Genomic DNA, 22240 nt, shown 5'->3' on the forward strand with positions numbered 1-22240 from the left:
CAACGCTTTCAACACGAAAATCAAACGAATGCTGCAAAATTTGATGAAAAAAAAAAACGAGAAACGGTTCCATTTAAAATTGAAAATTCTGCCAATTACGCTCTTCGCGATGCCTGTGTACAATTTCATGTAACAAGTATACGTACGCGAGTACCTTAATGAAACGATACAACATATAATTTTTATAATACATATCGAACGATCACGTGAATTATCACCAACCAAGAATGTTAACGTGTTCGCGATTATTATGTCATCGTTATGAAACACTAAAAAATGCCTGTATTTGGGTCCAAAGCGTTCGACAACGGTTCCCGTTCGTTGTTCGTAGAAACGAAGAGATCGATTTTTCCCATATGATTTCGCTTGATTTCTCCACTTGATAATCAACACACCGGCGGACCCCGCTCCTTAACGTTTAAGGATTTATTTCGGAATCGAGAGGAGAGGCAAAAACAAAACCTGTGTAACTGAATATTTCGACGGACACGAATGTCATTCGGAGAGACCCGCCGGGGCTGGCTTGTTTATGTTACGAATCACGGAAGGAAAGGCAGGGTACAAGAACGACGGTTTCCCCCCGCGTGGCTCAGAAAATGCTGCTTCTAATATAAAATCTGTAACGCGCGTTACGCATGAGTTAACTCTACACAACATACTGCGAACGAACTCGTTGTACGTTCAGTGCCTTTTTAAACATATGTATTTCTATGTATGGAAAGATCAATGAATGCTTTTGTATCTACCGATATCTTCCGATTCCCGCAAGAAGTTTTCGACACGATACGAAAATAATCCGTTAGAGAGAGAGAGAGAGCAAGCGAGCGAGAGAGAGCGAGAGAGAGAGAAAGAAAGAAAGAGAGAAGGTTGTACTCCCTGCCGGTCAGTACAGACGATATTATACAATAAAACCTCGATCAGAAGTTGGCTTATTGTTTGTACATACGACGAGTGCACAGAGTAAACGAACTTCGAGTCAAGCGTTGTTACATAGTATACATACAATATTATACATATACATATGATTCAGCATTAGCATACGATTGATTTGAAGTGCATCAGTTTCAAAGGTACACGCATATTTTTATAAATGTCGGATATTGAGATACGATACGATGATTTTACTGTGTATATAGGCCGAGTCCTCCTAAAACTTGGTGTACGCAAAAAATACTTCCATTGCTTCTCTGGGAATGCAAATAAAATTCAAGGTAACAATTTGTTGGACTATGAAAAAAAAAAGAAAAAACCATAACGATCACTTTTTAAGTCCTTGAATCAAATCATGCAATGTGCTCGAATTACGGTTCGGGAATGGTTATAATTTATGAATCCTAGTTAGGAAGAAATTTCGGCAGAGGTACGCTATTCGGTGGTTCAGACATCGCACAGTGTGTATTGTTTTTTTCTGTAAGTGTAGCGTTGCAGGAGATTTCAAGGTGAACTTAATTCTCTGAATAGGATATGTAAAAGGCGATATAATAGAGTATTTTCGATTGAAGGTCGCAAATCGACGAGATCGCAGAACGTAAGGTGTTTGTGTAAAAGTTATATTGCTAATTAAGTCCCAGCTGATCCCCTTTTTTCAACCGCATAATTAAAACGAACCAACAACGTCTTTTTTTTGTAAAATAATTGACAAAATCGTAGGACTTACAGAATTAAGTTAAATTTCTTAAAATTAACTTAACTTAACATAATTAATATTTCTTAAATTAACTTAAATTTCCTATTTTAACTTCACATCCACCAATATGTCCGACTTGGAACGATAAAATAAATAACGCACGTTCGCTATTTATTTTCCCTTCAGCGTGTCCATCGCCGAAAAAGTTAACAACAATATAATAAACTTATAAGGTTCAGAGCACTTTATACGATTGTAACTTTTATGGATAATAATAATAACTTATTATTATCTCATAGTCATAACTTGGCCGTTTGGTCTTTTGTGAATCATTCATTTTTGTCCACACAGGAACATTAGGTGGCAAACGTTAAGAGGTCGAGGAGGGGGTTCAAATTGAACGAGTCCTCCCTGCGTTCGCTTAACATCTGGGATCTTGCTGATTTTGCGTGCCTTTCGGTGAATGAAATTTAAGTTCGCCTTGAAATCTTTCCCGCCTACAGGAAAAAGTATCGACACCATGTAATGTCCGAATAAAAACATGTTTTTTGGGAACAGTGTCTCTCTTTTCGTTCTTTGTTCCTTGGAGAATATATTAAATCGTTCTCGGAAACCTCGGACACATTGTTTTGTTTTCGTAATCCGTGCTGCAACGTATGCACACATGTGTTCCGTACCTGTGAAATGAAAAATTCAATTTACTTTCAATTATTCCACGCGAAAGCGAGAAACGGAAATGCTTTCTTCGCCGAAAAGAATTTTCAATTAACATTATAATAATAATATATATATATATATATACATACATAACAAAAAAAGAATTTAAGTTTAATTTGTCAGTATATATATAGAAATCTCTTCTTTTTTCTTCTCTGTGAATATCATAAAAAGTGTGATATCGGTTAATGTCATTATGTAACGAAAAGGAACACAGGTTACATGGAAACAGCTGAATGATTCGAACATTTTTTGTCAATTCCGATATCGAACTTCAAACAAAAAGTTTCTCTAGCAAAGATCTGCGAGTAATACCGAATTTAACCGAATATATTTGCAATTCCAGTCAGAGACGATTGGTCTGTTATACAGTGCTACGTATACATACACAAACAAGGGTGTGTACACATGCATACATACATATACACATGTATAGAAAATACGTAAGAACGATGTGTGATTTACGATACACACACATGTACGCATATTATATATATGTATATGTATATATATATATGTATATATATGTATATATATATATATATATATATATACATGTATAAATATATTATTAAAAAAAGATAATATAATACGCATAAACACACGAGCGCGAACACATACACGCGCTCGCACGCGAAATTGTATTGACAAAATATGGAAAAGAAAAATACACAAAGTTATATGTATTAGCTATACATATTAATTTGTGGTACTGTATGTAAGTTATAATACAACTACACACACATACTTTATGTCTGATGTGTGAACATTTTCGATGTATCTGTAATCATATATATTTGTACATAACAGGCTCGTTTGTTGCGTCCATTATGTGGCTAGAGACTACTTTGTACATAATATAAATACACACGATGAATGAATGAATAAATAAATACGTAAATAAGAAAACAAGTCTATTATATATTTTTTTAAGTGTTCAGAATGTTATTTCGACTTTTGACAGATGGATCGAATTATTTGATCCACGCAAAGTGCAATTTGATAAATATTCAAACGTAACAATATAAGTTCATTTATCATTATTATTATTCATTTTTACGCGAATATGTTTATGAAGTTTAAAAGAAATACACGTAAAGAATATTTAGTTTACAGTTTGATGACTCGACCACTATTGAATTACTACTTTCTTTAATTACTTGTATGTGTGTGTGTACCACACCGGTGCATATGTTCACCTGAAATCCAAACATAATCGAACGGAATTTATTTTAATGCCTAAAAATATAACAATTTATAACGCAAGTTATATAACGATTTTAGAACAAAAATTTGGATAGTAGAGAACACTGAAAAAAAGTAATGTGATCATATAGTACCGTTAATTGAATTCAAAATGCGAAAGAAGCATAAATCACTAAATGAAGAAAAGAACTAGAGAATAAGCTGTACATATTAGAAATCCTATCTATATATTCTAATTTTACCAGATTTACATAAAATATTTAAAATCTTTTTAATGAAATTCAAGAATTGAATGTTCCTCGAATTTCAAGTGAAATTTTAAGAAATATTGTCAATTTTTCCGTTAAACTTACATTTTACATGATCTTTTTTTTTTATTTGTTTAGTTTGGAATAGATTTCATATAACTCACGCGTCTGTATAGTAAACATACTCACACCTATCCATAGTTGTATTATACATACGTGTGTATGTAATTCTATTCACAATGGACTAAAGCCAATGGCCATTGCGCTTTCAGTAATCTTGATTTCTATAGCTGGCAGGAGAGTAATGTTTTATACTCTTCGCAGTGTTACCATAATAAATAAGTATTTATCATATTTGACTGCATGAACGAATAATAAACATTATTATAAATTATAATTTCCACGATAAATAAGTATATAAACATAACCTACAATAATATATAATACGTCTGTTTGACAGTAATAAAACTTGTCTGTTACAATTAAAGAAGACAACCAGTGAATGTTATTGGTTATCGTGATTAAAAAGAAATCGATACATAAACAATTCAACATTTTTTAATTATTTACCAACGCAAGGTTAAATATCTAAAATAAATTCCTGTTCTGTCACAGTAATTACTTTCTTTTTTCATATCGTTCGAAACTTACAAAGAAGGCCATCGCTATCCGTTAAGTTTCTCTTTTTCCGAAATAAATACTAAAATGAAATATTCCACTTCACCGCCAATAAGTAGATGCAATTCACCCGGTCCAAGCGAGTTGGGCTCAAATTTGCCAATGCCAGTAACTTACAGGTACATATTAACTTGTCCGATATATGTGTTATATTTTTGTAACTACTCCGTATAATGTACATAAGTTTTATAGGCAAGATTGTATGGGAGCTGCAACAAAATGTTACAAATATTTGAGGAAGCTATTGAAATTTGAGCAAATGGACTTTGAGTTTGCTTTATGGCAAATGATCTTTTTGTTCATATCACCACAGAAAGTATACAGGAATTTTCAAAGTAGAAAACGTATGTTATTCTGTTCGTAATTTATGTACGATATGATATAACGTTGTAAGTAATGGTTCGTTTCAATTTTAGAAACCAAATCACAATTTGCAAGAGATGATCCTGCATTTTTAGTACTGCTAATGTGCTGTTTGTGTATATCTTCCGTTGGTTTCACGATAGTTTTGGGTCTAGGATTTTTTCAATTCATAAAGCTTCTATTTTATATGATATTCATTGATTATCTCGTGGCTGGTTTAGTAGTAGCCACAACATTCTGGTAAAATTTACAGAAGTATATAATATAACGCTGCATATTAATTTTATGTAATATCATTAAAATGTCAGTGCATACGTGACGACGTACATGATTAATATGACAATTTGCAGGTTTATAACAAATCGTTATTTAAGAATCGACACAGCTCAGGACGTAGAATGGGGTTATGCATTTGATATTCATTTAAATGCATTTTTTCCACCTTTAGTGATACTTCATATTGTACAGCTATTTTTATATAATGGTATGATTTTTTATGATCGTGGATAACTACAATATTATTTGATCGTAGTAATTCATCATAACGTAATTATCACGAAAGCTTATGAATATTCACTTATTTGTAGGACTCATAAATTCCGATACATTTTCATCACGATTTGTTGGAAATACAATTTGGTTGATAGCTGTTGGTTACTATATTTATATTACTTTTCTGGGATACACAAGTAAGTAGTAGTTCTATATCAAGTGTATTAAACTATTTTAAACGATACACATGTCCTATTTCGTAAATTACATCAAACTATTTCTTTCTTATTTTAGGTATTGAAATACTGAGTAAACCACATGTGATTTTGTCTGCATTACCAATAACATTATTGATGTATATTATGACATTATGTGCAGGTATTAATATTAGTCATTTAGTTATGGAATTCTATCATTATCGAGTTGTTTAAATAAAATGTACTGCTTTACCATTAAATTTTATTTTAAGTTATAATATTTTTAAATTACACTTAAATACTAAGATATTAAAGAATGCAACTATTATTTAATGTGTACAAAATTAGATTCTATTGTGTGTTAAAAATTTACTGGTATATTTCTTTCATATAAATGTTTGTTTTCTCATTAAAAATCGAATTTTTTAGAACCACATTTTTCTATTGCTTTTTGAATATGTAGATATCGCAATTAAATGTTATAATTGTTATGAAAAATTCTTTGTATTTTTATATTAATCTTTCAACGCTTCGAGGGTCATTACTTTTAAATTCAAATTCAGCCATATAATTTCTATCACAAATTTATTCATAGACCGTAACGTTTTAGTATTAGTTTACATAGCGTATACTAAGTGAAACATACATCTTTGTGTAAAAAGATTCTACATAATTAATTAGTCAATTGTTATAATAATTTGTTGGAACATTTTGTCTTTCACCTTAAAGTTATTAAATGTATACTTTTTATAGGAACACAAAATATCGTCTTTACATTATTAGTCATAAACGAAATTATTATTTTCCCAATATATGGAACTTTCAACTATAAAATAACAATTACGCATTATTAGATAAATGATTTGTATCAATTTGTATATAACATTTTTATGCTGTAAACTACTTCATATACTATTAAACTTTTAAAATAATTTCTGTCTAATATTAGAATATAATAAAAGGAATGTAAAATATACAGTAAAAATGTCTAATTGAAAGTTATTCGTTCTTACTCCTTTGGTTGCTTATAAATAAATATGGAGGAGTGCATTGTTAACGTTGTCATATAATAATAGTAGATAGATTAAAAAACAGTATTTCGGTATAATAAACATTCAAAATTTGGCAGTAAAACAAATAAGGGTTTAAATATTATAAAGCACATTAAATTTAAATTCAAGTATGTCGACATCGTCGATTTTTATAAAAGTTTAGGTTGTTGCTTTAAAGTTGAAATATCGAGAATCTTACTAGGACAAGTCGTTCTTGGTGTTTGAGTAAAAGGAAACCTTTGCAATGCTGGACTATTTTTTGTATTGGCAACTTTCACATCAATGTTTGGAGGTATCTCAACATGTACTTTATCGATATCTGCTGAAAGAAAAGAAACTGTTAATAAGAAAATCAGATTCCATTTACAAAAAAATGTCTTACATTAAGTATAAACAATGATTAATTTAGTTTCCTCATTCAATCAAAAATTATGATGATTCATCCTCTTACCTTCTGTTTGAACATTATTCTTCCCAGGAAGTAATTGATATCTTTCTAGATAACGCATTGTAGCAAAAGACATGTTCGTGCCTTGCACATTACTAACCATAAGATGTTTTACAGCTGTTGAACCTTGTCTTTGTATGGCTAATTCAGAAAGCTGATCATCAGTTAAATATTTCAAAGCTAGCGCTTTCATATGCATGCTTGTATTTGTTTCATTTACAGCGCTTGTAGCCTGGGTCATGTTCGCTTGGTAATCCAAACGTGGATAGTATGAAGAATCAAAGGTCATCCTTTCAAACAAATTATCAAAGTTATTGTGCATAATACTAACGAGATCGTCGAAAGAAATATCAATTGAAAACTTTTGTAATAGAAGAATTAATCATATAATTGAATTTCATTGTTTAATGATAAATGAATATTATTATTGTGTTACATGTAGAATAAATTTACACAATCGACATTAATTTATCTTTACATACTAATAAGATATTATGAGTATAAAACGTACTTTTTACTGTTATTCGTATCTTTATGTTCTGGATTTTCGCTTATACTAATTCCAAGTTTTTTTAGTTGTTCTAGCGTAGCAACTTTAACGGTATCTAATGCTCTATTTTCGGTCTCGTCTCGTTCATTTTGATTCACTTTTCTCGAATCTTGTTGCTGATCATCTATTACACAGGAATTCTGCAACAATTGATTCACCTGTCCTAGGACATTATTGTAAAAAGTCCATCCTACTTTGGAACTACGTTTAATCCTTTCACTATCATCATCGCTGGAATATTCCTGCATTTCAACATGTATGCTAGGTTCTGGAGTCGGCGGCCTTTCATTTATTCTTAAATCTCCACCATTTAAGATGAGACTGTCTTCGATACAACTGCCACGTTTAGCAGCAATCTCACCTTCTTTTCGATGATTCTTATAATATTCAGATTTATTATTTGAGGAGTTGTTCGTCTTTACAGAATCGTTATCTCTTTGTGTATTCAACTTGATACATTGATTTGTACCGGAAAAAACATTTGCTTTATGATTGCCATTTTCTAATGTATCGTATTCTACTAACTTATTTTGTAATTCTGGTATTCTTAATGTTTTATAATGCCTTGTTTCTTCCTCATTATTTCTTTCGAAATGTCTCCGTGCATTTTCAGTCTGATTTATTTTTGTGCTTGTAGTTTTACATAACTTAGGAGATTCTATTCTATGATTACCTATTTCTTTCCGAGTATCTGCATAGGCCTGTTTATCTAAATCTTTCACAGAAATACTTGCATTTAAATTACTACTTTGCTGTTGACTAGATGACATATAACTCTCAGAGTCTTCAACTATATTTTCTAACTGCCCACTAGGTATTCGATTGAAAGAATTCTTATATCTTCTTAGTGGTTCATGAGCAATACCAGTGTCGTGTAGACTACTGCACAATTTTAAATTTCCTTTTTCTTGTTGGCCCTCATTTTTTTCATAATCCTCGATGTCCACAGTGAAAGGACTGTTTTGTACAGTAAATTCAAAGCTAGTCATTACACCAATAGAAACTTTTTGTTCCATAAAAGCTTGTCTCGATTGTGTTTCCGTTAACACCAATTCAGTCTGCTTAACATTTTCGGTGTCATTACAATTACCTGTTTCTTTACTTTTAGATGGCTCATAATGATATAGCTGTTGCTTGGAATTTTGTGGAACTCTATTGCAACTAATAGTTTCATTATTCTTAATTAATTGACCATGCTGTTGTATTTGAGTGGAGCAAGAACAATTCTTCCTTTCTTTTAAATTCTCTTCCTGCATTTTCAATAGTCTATCAACTTGTGTTTGCAGAGACTTGATCTGCTCATTCTGACTATTTATAATTTGTAATAAATTTTTCACTGTTTCTTGACTATCGATATTATGAGGAGAACAAGGATGATGCTGCGGAAAGGGATATGTATTTGCATTAAAGTAAGGGTATTGTTGTCCCACATAATGTGGTAATGGAAACTCATTTCTTTTTAAACCATTTGAATTCATGGGAAAATTTTGTACGGCAGCTTCGTTGCATGAATCAGTAAGTGATACTTTCTGTTGTTCAAAATTATGAGTTACTAATTTTCCTTCATATACCAATGGAGAACGTTCTTTCTCATTGATATCACAACTATTTAAATATGGCTTAATAACATGTGGCACATTTGTTACAGAGTCCTTGTGTTTTGTTTTAATATTGCTATCATTATGTTTTTGTTGAACTCGTACTAAATTATCTTCACACGTTCTATGATTACGTTTATGTACGTTATTGCTTTCTCTATAAATTTCTTTCTCTTTATACCTCGGACTACTCCTAAAATCTCTTCTAGAAATGCTACTACTTTCTTGAGATTCTCCTAAGCCACTTTCTTTGCGATAATAGTTCGTCTTATAATTCTGACAATGTTGTACCTTTGGAGAAGTTGCACAATTGAACTGCACAGATGGTACTGGCTTCCCTGAATAGTTTTGCTCTTTCCATGCTGCATAAGAACCATTATCGTATAAAGGAGATGAGACATTATTTTGACGCCTCAAATCTTTAGATTCTGCGTAAGATGGAGAAAAACCATTTTGATCCACAGTTTTACAGCTTACAGGTTTATCGAATATTAAAGAAACTTCGGGAACTGATGGTAACGTTAAACACTAAAAATCCAATCATAAAAAAAAATATTAGGAATTTAAAAAATTCACAGTCATTGTTTTAGAACTTGTTTGAATATATCTAAAAAAAAAAAAAAATTGAACTATTTTAGAAACACTCACATCGAATTTAGAAGCTGGTTTCGGAATAATTCTTGGTTCAAATTCATCTTCATAATTGTCGCAAGTTTTATACATATTTTTATCGAAAATAAACAACACTTATTTACAGTGGAATACCTGCACCCGTTCAACAATATTTACTGTCATTCTCAATTTCAATAAATATTTTGTTGATATAAAAATTTACAAATGAATTTTTTGTTATAGTATTTTTAACAGTATTTCAAACAGGCAATCTGTATTTATCGTATGCACTGTTTTACTGAAATTAATTTCAAACTACTAATTGGTCGACAAATGATTCGAAATATAGGTGCAGCCAACTTAACGGAATGATTCGAGCAGGCCTTCCAGGTACAGTAATCTTTCAATTCAAGAACTATATCCAGGGGCAACGAGGTTCTTGAATTGAGAGAACGCAGCGAATTGCTGTGCTCTGATTGGTTGACAATTCACAGCTGAACAGTGCTGCCCTCATAGTCAATGACAAAGAGAGGAAATGGCGAGTAAGCAAGAAAGAACGACATCAGCACGACATATGCAAAACGAGTCACACCGACGACCAATGAGGTTGTCTCGCTTTACTGTGACGGAAAACGCTGACCAATGAGAGGTAAGTTCGGCTGCACGTTGGCACAGCCACCTTGCGTCAGCTGACTCGCCTCTCATTGGTCAGTGTTTTTCATTAATAGCTCGTAAACAAAGCCGCGGATTGCATTTGCGCTAAGGAAAAAGTTACTTCAAACGATCTCGGGAACCTCTCACTTCCCGGAAGTAACATGATTTTGGGACACTCTATATAATGATTGAGACAATGTACGCTATAAATACATTTCTATTTTCTTCTTTATTATCGCTTCGCACGAAGAGGTTCAGATATGTACAGAAGAATTTCGCAATTGAATTGCACCTCTATTTTCTTTATTGTCATTTCAGCGAAAGTATGCAAAAGAAGTCCAATACGGAAAATTTTAATATAACATATTTTAATTACATTTGTATATAAATGTTTTGCGATACAGATATATATTATACAAAGCTATTCATGTGAAATTCCAATGATACAAATTGTGCTACAAAATAAGGTAAAAGAAAAAGTAAACTCGCTTCATACAATTAAGAACAAATCATAGAATCTTTAATTAAACCATATGCGTTATAGCTAATTCATGAAGCACGACGTCTCCAGATATTTTGAGGGTGTCGATGAGACTTGGTTCGGATCTGTGTTTGAATTCACCAATCATTTTGTCGCCAAGCCATATTGAGTATGCGTCGCATTCGCAACGAATCCTGTTGAATCAAAACGAACGGTCAACATCTTTGAAAGTATCATATTTTTCGACGGATTCGTATGAAGTTAACGAAACAGACGTTAGCAGGAAATTACGACCGGGCATCCATGATAAATGTCCATGATGTCTTTCTTCGTGTCCCCAAGATCCATTTGACCAACAGTTCATTACGACGTAGGGCGCGTTGCTACCGTATAAAAAGCGCGGATTCAAATGTAAAGCAATCGTGGGATGAGGATAGATCATTTTTCCTTTTTGCAGATTTACGTAAAATCTGTAAAATAAAAATCCAAGAATGTTAATCATTTTTTAAAACATATAACTATTATTGCTAATTTAAATATACTAATTAATAATTAATTTAAATATACAGGATGTCCCAAAAATGTCTCGCAATCCGAAAGTGGCGGGTTCCTCGGGTCATTCGAAGCTACTTTTTCCTTTACAAAAATTTTCTCTGAGGCACCGTTAACGAGTTATTAACGAAAAACAGTGACCAATGAGAGGCGAGCTCGGCTGGCGCGAGGCGACCGAGCCAATGAGCGGAACTGGGCTTCGCGCGCTGGTTGGCTGGGCCGCCTTGCGTCAGCCGTACTCGATTCTTATTGGCGCACTGTTTTTCGTTAATAACTCGTTAACGGTGCCTCGGAGAACATTTTTGTAAAGGAAGAAGTTGCTTCAAATGATCCGAGGAACCCGCCATTTCCGGATTGCGAGACATTTTTGGGACACCCTGTATATATATATATATTAAGTATACATATATCGATTAAACTGAAAACTTACGAATGAGGAAGAAGTTTTAATCTTCCAGCTATAAATAATCTAGTTCCTATCTTGAATTCACCTCCAAGATCCACAGTAATTGGCATATTCTGTGCAGATAGTACACATATAAATCTTAATTTAATAAAAAAATAATAATAAAATAATAAATAATAAAATTATTATTAAATAAATAATAAAATAATAAAAAAGAACATACGAGAAGCTCGATGAGCGGTTTGTCGGCTTTCAAACTCAAAGAAGTGCTCGATTTGCATATCTTTGAATCAGGATATACGAATAACTCAAGCTGTCGATATCTGGTGTCTTCCAGTGATCCAGTTATTTCGAGGCTCACTATGTCATCTAAAGACATTCTGTATGAAAACGCACAAAAATGTTCTCCATTTATCGCAATCTATAAAAATAATTCCCTTTTAGATATATATATATATGTGCATTTTTAAAGTTATAGCGGAATCAGATATTTAATGAAACGTTTGCCTGAAATGCGTTGGTCGTGCAAAATATTAAAATGTGTATATAACAGTTGTGTCGAAAGGTTAAATGACTAGCAGGAGAACATGTTTCCTCCTCCTCCCACGTTCCTTTGTATTTCGTATTTCGTACAACATATCCTCTGTCCAAACGGGGATTGAAATGCAACGCAACATTACCCGTTGTTTTGCATAATAAATTTACTGAAAACCTACAATGTTTTACATAGTAATTAAAATGTACAAGCACCGTGTTGTCTTGATTAAGCCAGATATAATCACCTTAATACATTTGGCGGTATATAACCTGTAATTACTATGGCCGACGATGGTTTAAGAGGCCTCAATGGAAATGGTTTAGATTCATTCTGGAACAGAATACTTTTTCCTACATCACCAACGGATATGATATTGTCCTTTAGAATGTCTAAGTATAATATATTTCAACTAAAAAATAAATAAAAAAATGCTTTCACTATCGAGGACGAAGTATGAACAGATAAATGTAAACAAAAGATAATGTAAACAATCATCTAAATATTTTGCAGGTGTGAAAAAGTAGGATTCACTAATTGATTGATTAAATATTAATAATAAAAATATAACAAAAAAAATGTGCGCACATCGAATCAAGAGTATTCCCGTTTCGACAGCAAAACGCATCATCCCTTGCGGGGATCGAACCCGCGACCTTTGGATTAGAAGTCCAACGCGCTATCCTCTGCGCCAAAGGGACTACGTGAATCAGATTCTTTCAGAGTACTAATATTGTGCAATGGAAGTCTATTGAAGTGATCATGCTTAGATTTTAATATTTTTATGGATACAACGTCTGCATACTTCGCAAATCTGTATACTTGATATATTGGAAATGCGTACATAAAAACTAGTCAAAGTTTTGATTCGAATCCTCGACATTAGCCTCCATGAGAACAATTTTTCTTTGGATGCAGCCGTTCATCTTGATTTTAATACGAAATGATCGTTCGTGCACCTATATTCAAGAAGATGTGGATTGAATATAAAAAGATCTCTTTGAACAAGCGTACAAAATTTATAAAAATAAACGAAAAGATAAAGTTCGTAATAACCTGATTACAAAATGTTAAGTGGTTATACGTTCTACGAAATCTTTTATTGTCGTATAACGGTTAGACTCTAACCTATAGATATTCTCATCTCGGTACATTAATTTCATAGTAGAACTTCCTGTATATTAATTGAAACAAATAAAAAGAATCTATATTTTCTATCGGACTTTGACAAATGAAGAAGGTACACAACATTAAAGAGCAAAATGATAGAAAACGTATACGAAAGTAAAATTCATTGCAACCATCGTGTGCAGTTTTTGAGTTCATTTTTGATTTTGTTTAAAGATCGTACGTTTCTTTCTTGAACAATTAATTATTATATCGAAACAGTTTTATCTAAAATATCAAACACGTCCAGATGTAAAAAAACCATGATTTCAAATTGGAATATTAGTAGTAAAATAAATGGAGCACATTGATACGTGTGCGTATTGTTGAAGTTTATTTTACAACATATTCTTCACCCTACAAACATTTCACAGCTTTTCCCAAAAGCATATTACAATATATGTTTAATATCTATATCTTATAGTGTGTATATTTCGATGCTATTTCGTTTGTCGTAAGCTGCTGATTCATAATTTTGAATATCGAAGTGTAATCGTAAGCTATTTAAAGAAGTATATAAAGACCAATTTAACCGTTCAAATAACTGATATGTGAAATAAATGATACAGATGCAGATTTATCGGTGCACCGATTTTCTTTGTGGTGTAACCAAATTGCTCAACGTGTAGTTATCTAACATATTTTATCGAGTGAAAGAAAGGTTAGGGACAAAAAATACTCCAATTTTCGTAAATCTATGTTCGCATTTTCTATGACCTAAGATCTAAATTCTTCTATTATCGATCAATACTCACTATGGGTATTGTATCCTCGTCGACGAACGAAAATTCACGGCGAGCATTTTCCCTTCTTTGCAGAACAATTTCATCTTGGTGTACAGACATACTTTCTGATAATCGTGAAAAATGATTTATTCGAACAATATACTACGTACTTTAAATTCCGTGTACATACATGCAACCGATCTGATTACAAGATATGTATCTCATCGAACTTAAGGTGTGGTTGCTAGACAGATGTAAGATATCTTCTATCTTTGTGTCAACAATTATCTTGGTAACTTTCAATATACAAGTTACAAATTAAAAGTTAATCGTAATAATTTCGTTTCATATACAAACCGTTCTCTTTCTGGACACACTTCAGAATAAAATTTTTTAGCAGTTTTTTTTTACGTATGTATGTATATATAATAAAAAAAAACCATTAGTGTTTTCCATAAAATTTAATTTTAAAATTTCTAAAAAGCATTCTTAGAGAGTATTAATAAAATTTCATACAACATAAACATTATTAAATATATAATTAAATATTTGTTAATAATATCATTAATCAAGGGTTTATAGTTCTAAGATCAATACCTTAATTTTGTTTGTTTTGTAAACTTTTTAGCGACGTTTGACTTAGTTAACAGTGAGTAAATTCTTTGCTTTTTTTTTATATAACATTGTAATGGATACTTTATTTACAAGTAAAAAAGTGTGAAAAAAATAGCTTTTGAAGTTTTCATCAAGAATTTCTATCGACTAGACTGCTTTTTCGTTTTTATCTTCTTAGAAAATGAAGTTGAGTTTCTGTTATTAAAATATATTGTTAGCTAGAATGTAGGAACATGAGAAGCTTTCACGTAACTTTAATTTTCTTCTCCTTCTGATGATCAGTCAATGATTATTAATAGTAACATTTTCAACAAGTTTGAGGCAGTAGACGCTTCTTTAAGGAAGTGTGAATAATTTTCGATCGCTTACTGACGAATACATATAAATATGACGAATCACTTTTTTTAAATATTCCTTCTATTGTTAAGTTCCTCTGTTTAACTATAACTTCGTGACGAGGCCAATTCACTGACTACTTTATTTGTAAAATTAATTTATAAAATTACTCACGCTTTCTCAAGAATAATACGTTTATCTATTCAAAAAAAAAAAAAAAAAAAAACCAACAAAAAATAAAAAAACGACTGTCAGTCGTGAGCGTAGTAAGCGAAAACATACATAAGACAAAAAGTTATAATTTAAATATCTCGTGGTTCATGAGGTGCGGGAAGTCGTTGCCAGGAGGGTTCGACTCCCCAAATTTCACGAGCATATTCAGCAATCGTGCGATCCGAAGAAAACTTTCCAGATGAAGCAATATTATGAATCGCCATTTCTACCCATTTGTTCTCATCTTGGTAAGTTTTGCTAACGTGATCTTGCATTTTAATGTAGCTTTCATAATCAGCGAACAGATAGAATCTATCCCAGTTCAGTAGGACATTGGAGATGTCCTTGAACTCGTCTGGATTATTGGGGCTGAAGAAGCCACTCTGGATCTGATCAATGCATTGTTTCAATTCAGGGATTTTGTTATAATAATCATGAGCATTATATCCTTTCCTCTGCAATGCTTCAACTTCCTCGACTGTCATGCCAAAGATGAATATATTTTCATTGCCCATTTCTTCAGCCATTTCGACGTTGGCACCATCCAACGTACCAATTGTAAGTGCTCCGTTTAACTATAATTTCAAATAGAACATTCCAAACGTTTGAAAATGAATGCCGACAAAGCAATAGCTCGATAAATAAATAATCGTTTACCATGAACTTCATATTTCCCGTGCCGGATGCCTCGGTACCAGCAGTTGAAATTTGTTCACTTAAATCTGCAGCTGGAATTATCTTCTCTGCCAAAGTGACTCGATAATTTTCCAGGTAGATCAATTTCAATTTGTCACCAACGATTGGATCGTTATTTATGACGCTGCCCACATTGCATATCAGTTTTATAATTTTTTTCGCCAAATGATAACCCGGCGCTGCTTTTCCTCCGATCATGACAGTACGCGGCACAAACGGCGCAGACGGATTTTTCTTTATTCGATTGTAAAGCGTAATCACGTGTAAGCAATTCAGCAATTGCCTCTTGTACTCGTGTATTCGTTTCACCTGTTTTTATGTAATTTGTATAATACGTTATTATTATTATTTACTCGTAGCGTGAACATATATTCTAACGTATTCAAACAAATCATGTACCTGAATATCATAGATAGAAGCGGGATTCACTTTAACACCGTAATCCTTCTCAAGTAATTGTGCTACTTTCAGTTTATTCTCTTGTTTGACTTTAATAATGCTGCGTTGGAAGACTGGATCTTTAGCCCATTGTTTAAGCTGCGCCAGTTGCTCCAGATGCACAGTCCATTCATCGCCAATTTTCTAGAAATGCATAAATAAAACAATAAACTGTACCACGATTTGCTGATCGATTATTGATTGAAAATCAAAATTGACAAGCGTCACGGTTAAATTATACAAACATTTCTACATAACGCTTTGAAAATTAATATCATTTTTGCTTACTTCTTCGATGATATCGGAAAGATTCGGATTGCACAAAAGGAGCCACCTTCTTGGTGTAATACCGTTCGTCTTGTTCTGAAACTTTTCTGGCGACATTTCGTAGAAATCTTTGAAACTAGAATAATGAAAATTATAAGTATAATTATTGTAAGTATTATTATTATAAGTATAACAGCTTTAAAATATAGAAAAACTTACACGCTCGCTTTTAGAATTTCTGAATGCAGTGCCGCTACACCATTAATAGCGTGACTACCAACGATAGACAAATGCGCCATGTTAACTCTTTTCTCGCCCTCTTCTTCGATTAAGGACATGCGACGAAGGCGATCCATATCATTCGGAAACTTGGCAGTAACTTTTTGTAAGTGTAGGAAATTTATGTGATAAATTATTTGCAAATGCCGAGGCAAAATACTTTCCAACATGCTTGTTGGCCATCTTTCGAGGGCCTCTGGAAGCACTGTATGATTGGTGTAAGCGCAAGTCCTGGTTGTGATGTCCCAAGCCTTTGTAACGAAACAAGCAGTTATAATGTCTCAGTAAACTTTATATAAGATCAATTATGATGAAACAATGTAATAAATTATAACCTTCTCCCATGGAAGACCTTCGACATCAATGAGAATCCTCATTAGCTCGGGTATGGCCATAGAAGGATGAGTGTCGTTGAGTTGGATAGCAACTTTATCGGGGAACAAATCAAAGTCTGTTCGGTGATGTTCTTTTGAGCCAAATTTACTAGCTTTATATCTGTAAGTCGTGATAATTACATGTAAAAAGAACTTGCAAATGCAAATGATACTTGAGTAATCAATGTTATATACCTGCGTATTATGTCCTGTAAAGTCGCGGCCACCATGAAATACTCCTGCTTCAGACGCAATTCTTTTCCCTCAAAGAAGTTATCGTTAGGATATAATACTCTGGAAATGTTTTCGGCCAAATTGCGATCAATTACAGCTTGGATATAATCACCATTATTGACTGAAAATAATATTGAACATTTTTTTACATAATTCCTAAACATCTTAGATCGTAATTTTAAGTATTAAGCAATAAAGTATGCGTACAAAATTGAAGATTGAATTCAACTGGAGATTTAGCAGACCACAGTCTAAGAGTATTTACTACATTATTTTTATATCCTGGAACTGGATTATCATATGGCATTGCAAATACGACCTGCAAACAAATATATAATATATGTATATATTGAAAACAAACTACTGTATGGTTTTATTTATTCATGTAGCCGTTACCTGCGTATTCACCCATTTCTTTCCCTCGGGGGTATCGATAACTTGTCCATAGAAGTTTACAGGAAGCATAAACTCAGGTCTTGCCTTCTCCCATGGGTTTCCATATCTTAACCAATCGTCTGGTTCTTCTACCTGTTCTCCATTTTTAATCTTTTGAGCAAATATTCCGTATTCATATCGAATACCATATCCATAAGCTGCTAAGCCTAAGGTGGCCATGCTGTCAAGGAAACAAGCAGCGAGCCTTCCTAAACCACCATTTCCTAGACCAGCGTCTTCCTCAAGTTCTTCCAATTCTTCAATGTCTAAACCCATCTACAGCGTAGACAATGAAAACCAATTTGTATTAACTTTCCCCGCATTTGCCGATTTATCTCCTAAATATTTAAAACTGACCTGATACATAGCCTCATCACAAGCACCTTGAATACCTAAGTTGATCATAGTGTTTTGAAGGGTTCTTCCCATATAATATTCCAAGGAGAGATAATAAACCCTCTAAAAGAAAATGCATTATCTTATTAAAAATAAATAAGTGTTGACTGCAATGTAATCTTATCTTGTAAAAATAAAAAAAACTTAAACGTTTAATTTAATGCGATGCTCTAATTACGAGCAGCACGGAAAAACAAATAAGAAGACATTGAACTATGATTCATCCAATTAAAAATTTCTCAGCTTTTATCACAAATTATGACTCATAGCTATTTCCGTATCGCATCACGAAATCAATGAATATATGTATAGTGACACGAATTAATATTCGGGCATCTTTTAAAACGGAATAACTTGTTTATAATTGGGCCAAACGGTCTACATTTTTTGTTGGATGTTAGAGTGATCAATTTACTAGACGATGGCTAAAAAATTATTTTCAAAAATTGCAATTTGTTGGCATGATAAAAAAATTGAAAAATTGTGTTTTTTCAACTTTTTTCTCTGAGCCTATAACGAAAATTTAAGAAATGCGTTTTGTGGATCTCGGTAACTTATACGCATACGAAAATTCCATAGAAATCGATTGACCTTGACAAGATCACGATAATGGAAGTTTTTCACGAATTTCAATCAAAAGTAGGTCATTTTTACATCTTTCAGTGGCTGAAATTTTCAGCATGCGTATAAATTGTTTCTTTGCAACGCATTCTTTAAATTTTTTCGTTATAGACTCAGATAAAAAAGTCGAAAGAAAAACATAATTTTTTAATTCTTTTATCATGCCAACAAATTACAATTGTTAAAAATAATTTTCTAGCCATCGCCTAGTAAACTAATCACTCTAACATAAAAAAAAAATGTAGACCGTTTGGCCCAATTATAAAAAAGTTATTCCGTTCTAAAAGGGTCACCGTGTATCTTATCTTAGTCGTTTCGATCGCCCTATGAATAAAAATAAATTGGCACTCGTTTTCGAATGAGAGTTGACGTCAGCAGGCGCCGCAGAGAATTCATTTTTATTACGGGTTTATTCGCGTCCATTCGGGTTCCTAATTTGTATGGGGCAGCAGCGTGAACGATCTCGGAATATTAAAAAAAAAGTTATAACTGTTCGAACACTTTGAATGAAGGAAAAACATACATATCGTAAAAACTGCAGGAGATCATACATGTATGGAATTTCAGACTGTTTACTAATATGATACAATAACAAACGTTTTCGAAATAATGCGGGACTTGATCCAAATACACATATAATGAGTTAGAGAACATAATATACGTGCTTCTCGGCTTTTAATAGGTGCGCATCACGTGATTTACACAAACAGTTGAAATACATACAACGTTCATAACCTTCGGAATAATCAAGTGTTTGTAATAGTTCGAACAGATATCGAATTACTTGTATATCTTGAAAAAATCTTTTTAACACGGAAGCAATTCTGGATCATTTGCTTATCTCTTCACCCGCTCCGTTCCCCCCTCCACCTCTCCATTCCGCTAGTTCCATCCGCCGACGCAGATTATCTCCTCGCCCCACTTATCTACTTAACTTATAGCTTTTATTATCGTTTATTTCCAAATTGCAATAAGTGCAAGTAGTAATTCATTCGATTCTATCTCCCTTTTAATTTTCTTTTACTCTTGAACTTTTCGTATTCATTAACCTTATTTAATCGCGTCTTCTCATTTTTTGCTTAATGCTTCTATAGTCCCTAGTTCTCCCGAAAACTTTCCTATTCGTTTGATACACGATCGTCGATAATCATCCGCTCGTGACACGTAAATGATTAAATATTATATCAATCATTATATTATTAAATATTAATTTATATATTAAACACGTTATTATTGTAAGACGTTCATTAACACGGCCTCGTAAATAGTTGTTAAACAATTATTAATAAGCGATCGACGTGTGTAATTGGAATGGTTTCAAAAGAAAATCTTATCGCGAGCATGGCATTGGGAAAAGAATGGGGAAACTGTTTGGCTTGAGACCTCGGGGTGAGCTGATGGTAAGGCCAAACGAAAATAGCCGGTGCAACATGTTGCACATCTATTTCAAAGGTTCATCACGGTATAGCATCGTTCTTGCACAAATAGTATTATACGTATATTCATACACGTAACTTCGGAACCATTGCGAAAATTGTACGTACACTCACGCTCGGCTCGACTTGAATCCTTCGTTTCTTTCATCGTGGAGCATAATCTTGTTGAACAAAACGTTATCATCCTCGAAAAGAGTCTTAATAATTTCGAAAATGTTTCCAGCAAGCCGGAACGTTTAAAAGGTGAAGGTCTTCCTCGATAACTGCTCGTTAATTTATTACGACCGCGTTTATTGCAAATTTATTGCCAAACGAAAAAAAAGTTACCCGCGCTTCTATTACTAATAATACGAACAGTCATTGACCGACGGATAATTACATGCGCTTCTTTATCAACAGACAACCCAGCGTAACCGAGAAAATATCTACGGAGACGGATATTTATTGTGAAACTAATTTTGAGAAAAGAAAAATTGGAAAGATAATTTATTCACTCGTGATATTAACTATTGTTCTTTGTTTATCGTAACATTGCTCTAGATACGAAAAAAAGTACCTAGGGTAAAATATGTCAAACGCACAAATGGAATTAATTTCATTAATCACAGAACGATACTTTCACGGTGTTCTATGTATTCGTAACTTTGCAATGACATTACAAAGAAACGAACGTAAATCGTGGGAAAAAAATGCCCCCGAAAAAGAAACATACCTTCGGGTCCTTTTCGTAGTAGTATTGCTGAGTACGTATCCATCTAGACACTAAGTTGTCCTTGACGCTATGTGCCAAGGCGAAGAAGTAATCTCTGCTCGTTGCCACATTACGATCCTTCACGAGCGTGTAATGCAAATGTCGATTGAAGGTTTTCTTAAAATTTCCAACGTTCTCGACGTCGACGATACCACGAACGGAAATCTGCTTCCTTTTCTCATGATCTACATCTGAAGCAGACATCTCGGTTTCGTTGTACTGTGCCCGATGCAAGAGTTCCCTTTCGACACGGTATTATTTATCTGCAATTTGTACTTCTTTGTACTCGTCGGTACGCTAGCACGCGAGATTAAAATAATCTATAGCGTGACACTTCGACTGAACTTACTTTCGCCGTCGCGCGAACTTATACAAAAATCTCTCTGCTTAAAAAGTTTGTTATTTACACGAATCTTTACGGACGAACAATGCTGTTTTCAGGTGTGGTTGTTCGCCGGGCAGCGACTCGACAAGCAAGATCTATCGCCTGCTTCGTGACGATTTTCAGTGTATTCAGGCACAAAACTGACCGGTACTTTTACGATACATCCGTCGAAACCGGCGCCATGGAAGGACAACACACGTATGCTACCCAGAGACGAATAACACGCGCATCTTTCGCAAGTTTTCAGACGGTCACCTTGCGTTAAGGTCGCGCAAGCGCGTGGCGTGCATGCGACATGCAACACACTAATTTCGCCTCACGTGATTTTTTCGGTGCAACTACCGACCGGATTTGGTGATTTGAACACTTTTTTCAAACGCACCGCTCGCACCATCTACAGTCTAGCCTTTAAACTCTTTGAAGCAAAAGAATTCTTCTTATCCTTGTAACGAAAGC

General features: G+C 33.3%; 4 protein-coding genes and 1 non-coding gene across 8 annotated transcripts; 1 reads left to right on the forward strand and 4 right to left on the reverse strand.

The window, feature by feature from the left end:
- Nucleotides 1-4022: 4022 nt before the first annotated feature.
- Unc50 (Unc50 RNA binding protein) lies at nt 4023-5788 on the forward strand. The gene is made up of 6 exons (XM_076528117.1): nt 4023-4595; nt 4669-4820; nt 4893-5079; nt 5190-5323; nt 5427-5528; nt 5626-5788. Exons 1-6 carry the CDS (start codon nt 4504-4506, stop codon nt 5760-5762), a joined length of 804 nt encoding a protein of 267 aa, XP_076384232.1. The 5' UTR covers nt 4023-4503; the 3' UTR covers nt 5763-5788.
- A 308-nt stretch (nt 5789-6096) lies between these two features.
- LOC117219063 (uncharacterized) lies at nt 6097-10171 on the reverse strand. 2 transcript variants are annotated; one of them, XM_033467935.2, is made up of 4 exons: nt 9825-10171; nt 7540-9704; nt 7032-7318; nt 6097-6902 (listed from the first exon to the last, which is right to left on the reverse strand). In XM_033467935.2, the coding sequence occupies exons 1-4, from the start codon at nt 9897-9899 to the stop codon at nt 6730-6732; spliced, it is 2700 nt and encodes an 899-aa protein (XP_033323826.2). In that variant the 5' UTR covers nt 9900-10171; the 3' UTR covers nt 6097-6729. The 2 variants fall into 2 exon arrangements, with proteins under 2 accessions (XP_033323826.2, XP_033323827.2); XM_033467936.2 differs by having other exon boundaries at nt 6097-6899; nt 9825-10170.
- Nucleotides 10172-10779: 608 nt separating this feature from the next.
- LOC117219056 (galectin-8) lies at nt 10780-14605 on the reverse strand. Of its 2 annotated transcripts, XM_033467928.2 has the most exons (8): nt 14339-14605; nt 13261-13375; nt 12664-12749; nt 12389-12593; nt 12105-12302; nt 11906-11994; nt 11199-11393; nt 10780-11117 (listed from the first exon to the last, which is right to left on the reverse strand). In XM_033467928.2, exons 2-8 carry the CDS (start codon nt 13297-13299, stop codon nt 10967-10969), a joined length of 963 nt encoding a protein of 320 aa, XP_033323819.2. In that variant the 5' UTR covers nt 13300-13375; nt 14339-14605; the 3' UTR covers nt 10780-10966. The 2 variants fall into 2 exon arrangements, with proteins under 2 accessions (XP_033323819.2, XP_076384265.1); XM_076528150.1 differs by lacking the exon at nt 13261-13375.
- On the reverse strand, nt 13045-13117 carry TRNAR-UCU (transfer RNA arginine (anticodon UCU)). Its single transcript has one exon. It is a non-coding gene; the product is annotated as a tRNA-Arg (tRNA).
- A 145-nt stretch (nt 14606-14750) lies between the features above and the next one.
- On the reverse strand, nt 14751-22015 carry Glyp (glycogen phosphorylase). 2 transcript variants are annotated; one of them, XM_076528140.1, is made up of 12 exons: nt 21749-22015; nt 21361-21662; nt 18553-18654; nt 18157-18471; nt 17968-18079; nt 17722-17881; nt 17488-17647; nt 17093-17403; nt 16895-17009; nt 16568-16750; nt 16130-16477; nt 14751-16047 (listed from the first exon to the last, which is right to left on the reverse strand). In XM_076528140.1, exons 2-12 carry the CDS (start codon nt 21601-21603, stop codon nt 15562-15564), a joined length of 2535 nt encoding a protein of 844 aa, XP_076384255.1. In that variant the 5' UTR covers nt 21604-21662; nt 21749-22015; the 3' UTR covers nt 14751-15561. The 2 variants fall into 2 exon arrangements, with proteins under 2 accessions (XP_076384255.1, XP_076384256.1); XM_076528141.1 differs by having other exon boundaries at nt 21361-21677.
- Between the last annotated feature and the right edge of the window lie 225 nt (nt 22016-22240).

Source organism: Megalopta genalis, unplaced genomic scaffold (assembly GCF_051020955.1).
Source record: "Megalopta genalis isolate 19385.01 unplaced genomic scaffold, iyMegGena1_principal scaffold0100, whole genome shotgun sequence".
NCBI classification, from domain to species: Eukaryota; Metazoa; Arthropoda; class Insecta; order Hymenoptera; family Halictidae; genus Megalopta; species Megalopta genalis.

Coding starts and splice junctions, on each gene's coding strand:
- Glyp (XM_076528140.1), bottom strand. CDS start 21,603: ATGTCTGCTTCAGATGTAGATCATGAGAAAAGGAAGCAGATTTCCGTT. Junction 18,655..21,360: donor ACTACGAAAAGGACCCGAAG/GTATGTTTCTTT, acceptor ATTTTCTTTTAG/AGGGTTTATTATCTCTCCTT. Junction 17,882..17,967: donor TGAATTCAATCTTCAATTTT/GTACGCATACTT, acceptor TATTATTTTCAG/TCAATAATGGTGATTATATC.
- LOC117219056 (XM_076528150.1), bottom strand. CDS start 14,428: ATGTCTGTACACCAAGATGAAATTGTTCTGCAAAGAAGGGAAAATGCT. Junction 12,750..14,338: donor ACGAGGATACAATACCCATA/GTGAGTATTGAT, acceptor ATTCTGTTCCAG/AATGAATCTAAACCATTTCC. Junction 12,303..12,388: donor GCACGACCAACGCATTTCAG/GCAAACGTTTCA, acceptor TTATTTTTATAG/ATTGCGATAAATGGAGAACA.
- Unc50 (XM_076528117.1), top strand. CDS start 4,504: ATGAAATATTCCACTTCACCGCCAATAAGTAGATGCAATTCACCCGGT. Junction 5,324..5,426: donor ACAGCTATTTTTATATAATG/GTATGATTTTTT, acceptor ACTTATTTGTAG/GACTCATAAATTCCGATACA. Junction 5,529..5,625: donor TACTTTTCTGGGATACACAA/GTAAGTAGTAGT, acceptor TTCTTATTTTAG/GTATTGAAATACTGAGTAAA.
- LOC117219063 (XM_033467935.2), bottom strand. CDS start 9,899: ATGTATAAAACTTGCGACAATTATGAAGATGAATTTGAACCAAGAATT. Junction 9,705..9,824: donor AACCAGCTTCTAAATTCGAT/GTGAGTGTTTCT, acceptor TTGGATTTTTAG/TGTTTAACGTTACCATCAGT. Junction 7,319..7,539: donor GATACGAATAACAGTAAAAA/GTACGTTTTATA, acceptor TTTGTTTGAAAG/GATGACCTTTGATTCTTCAT.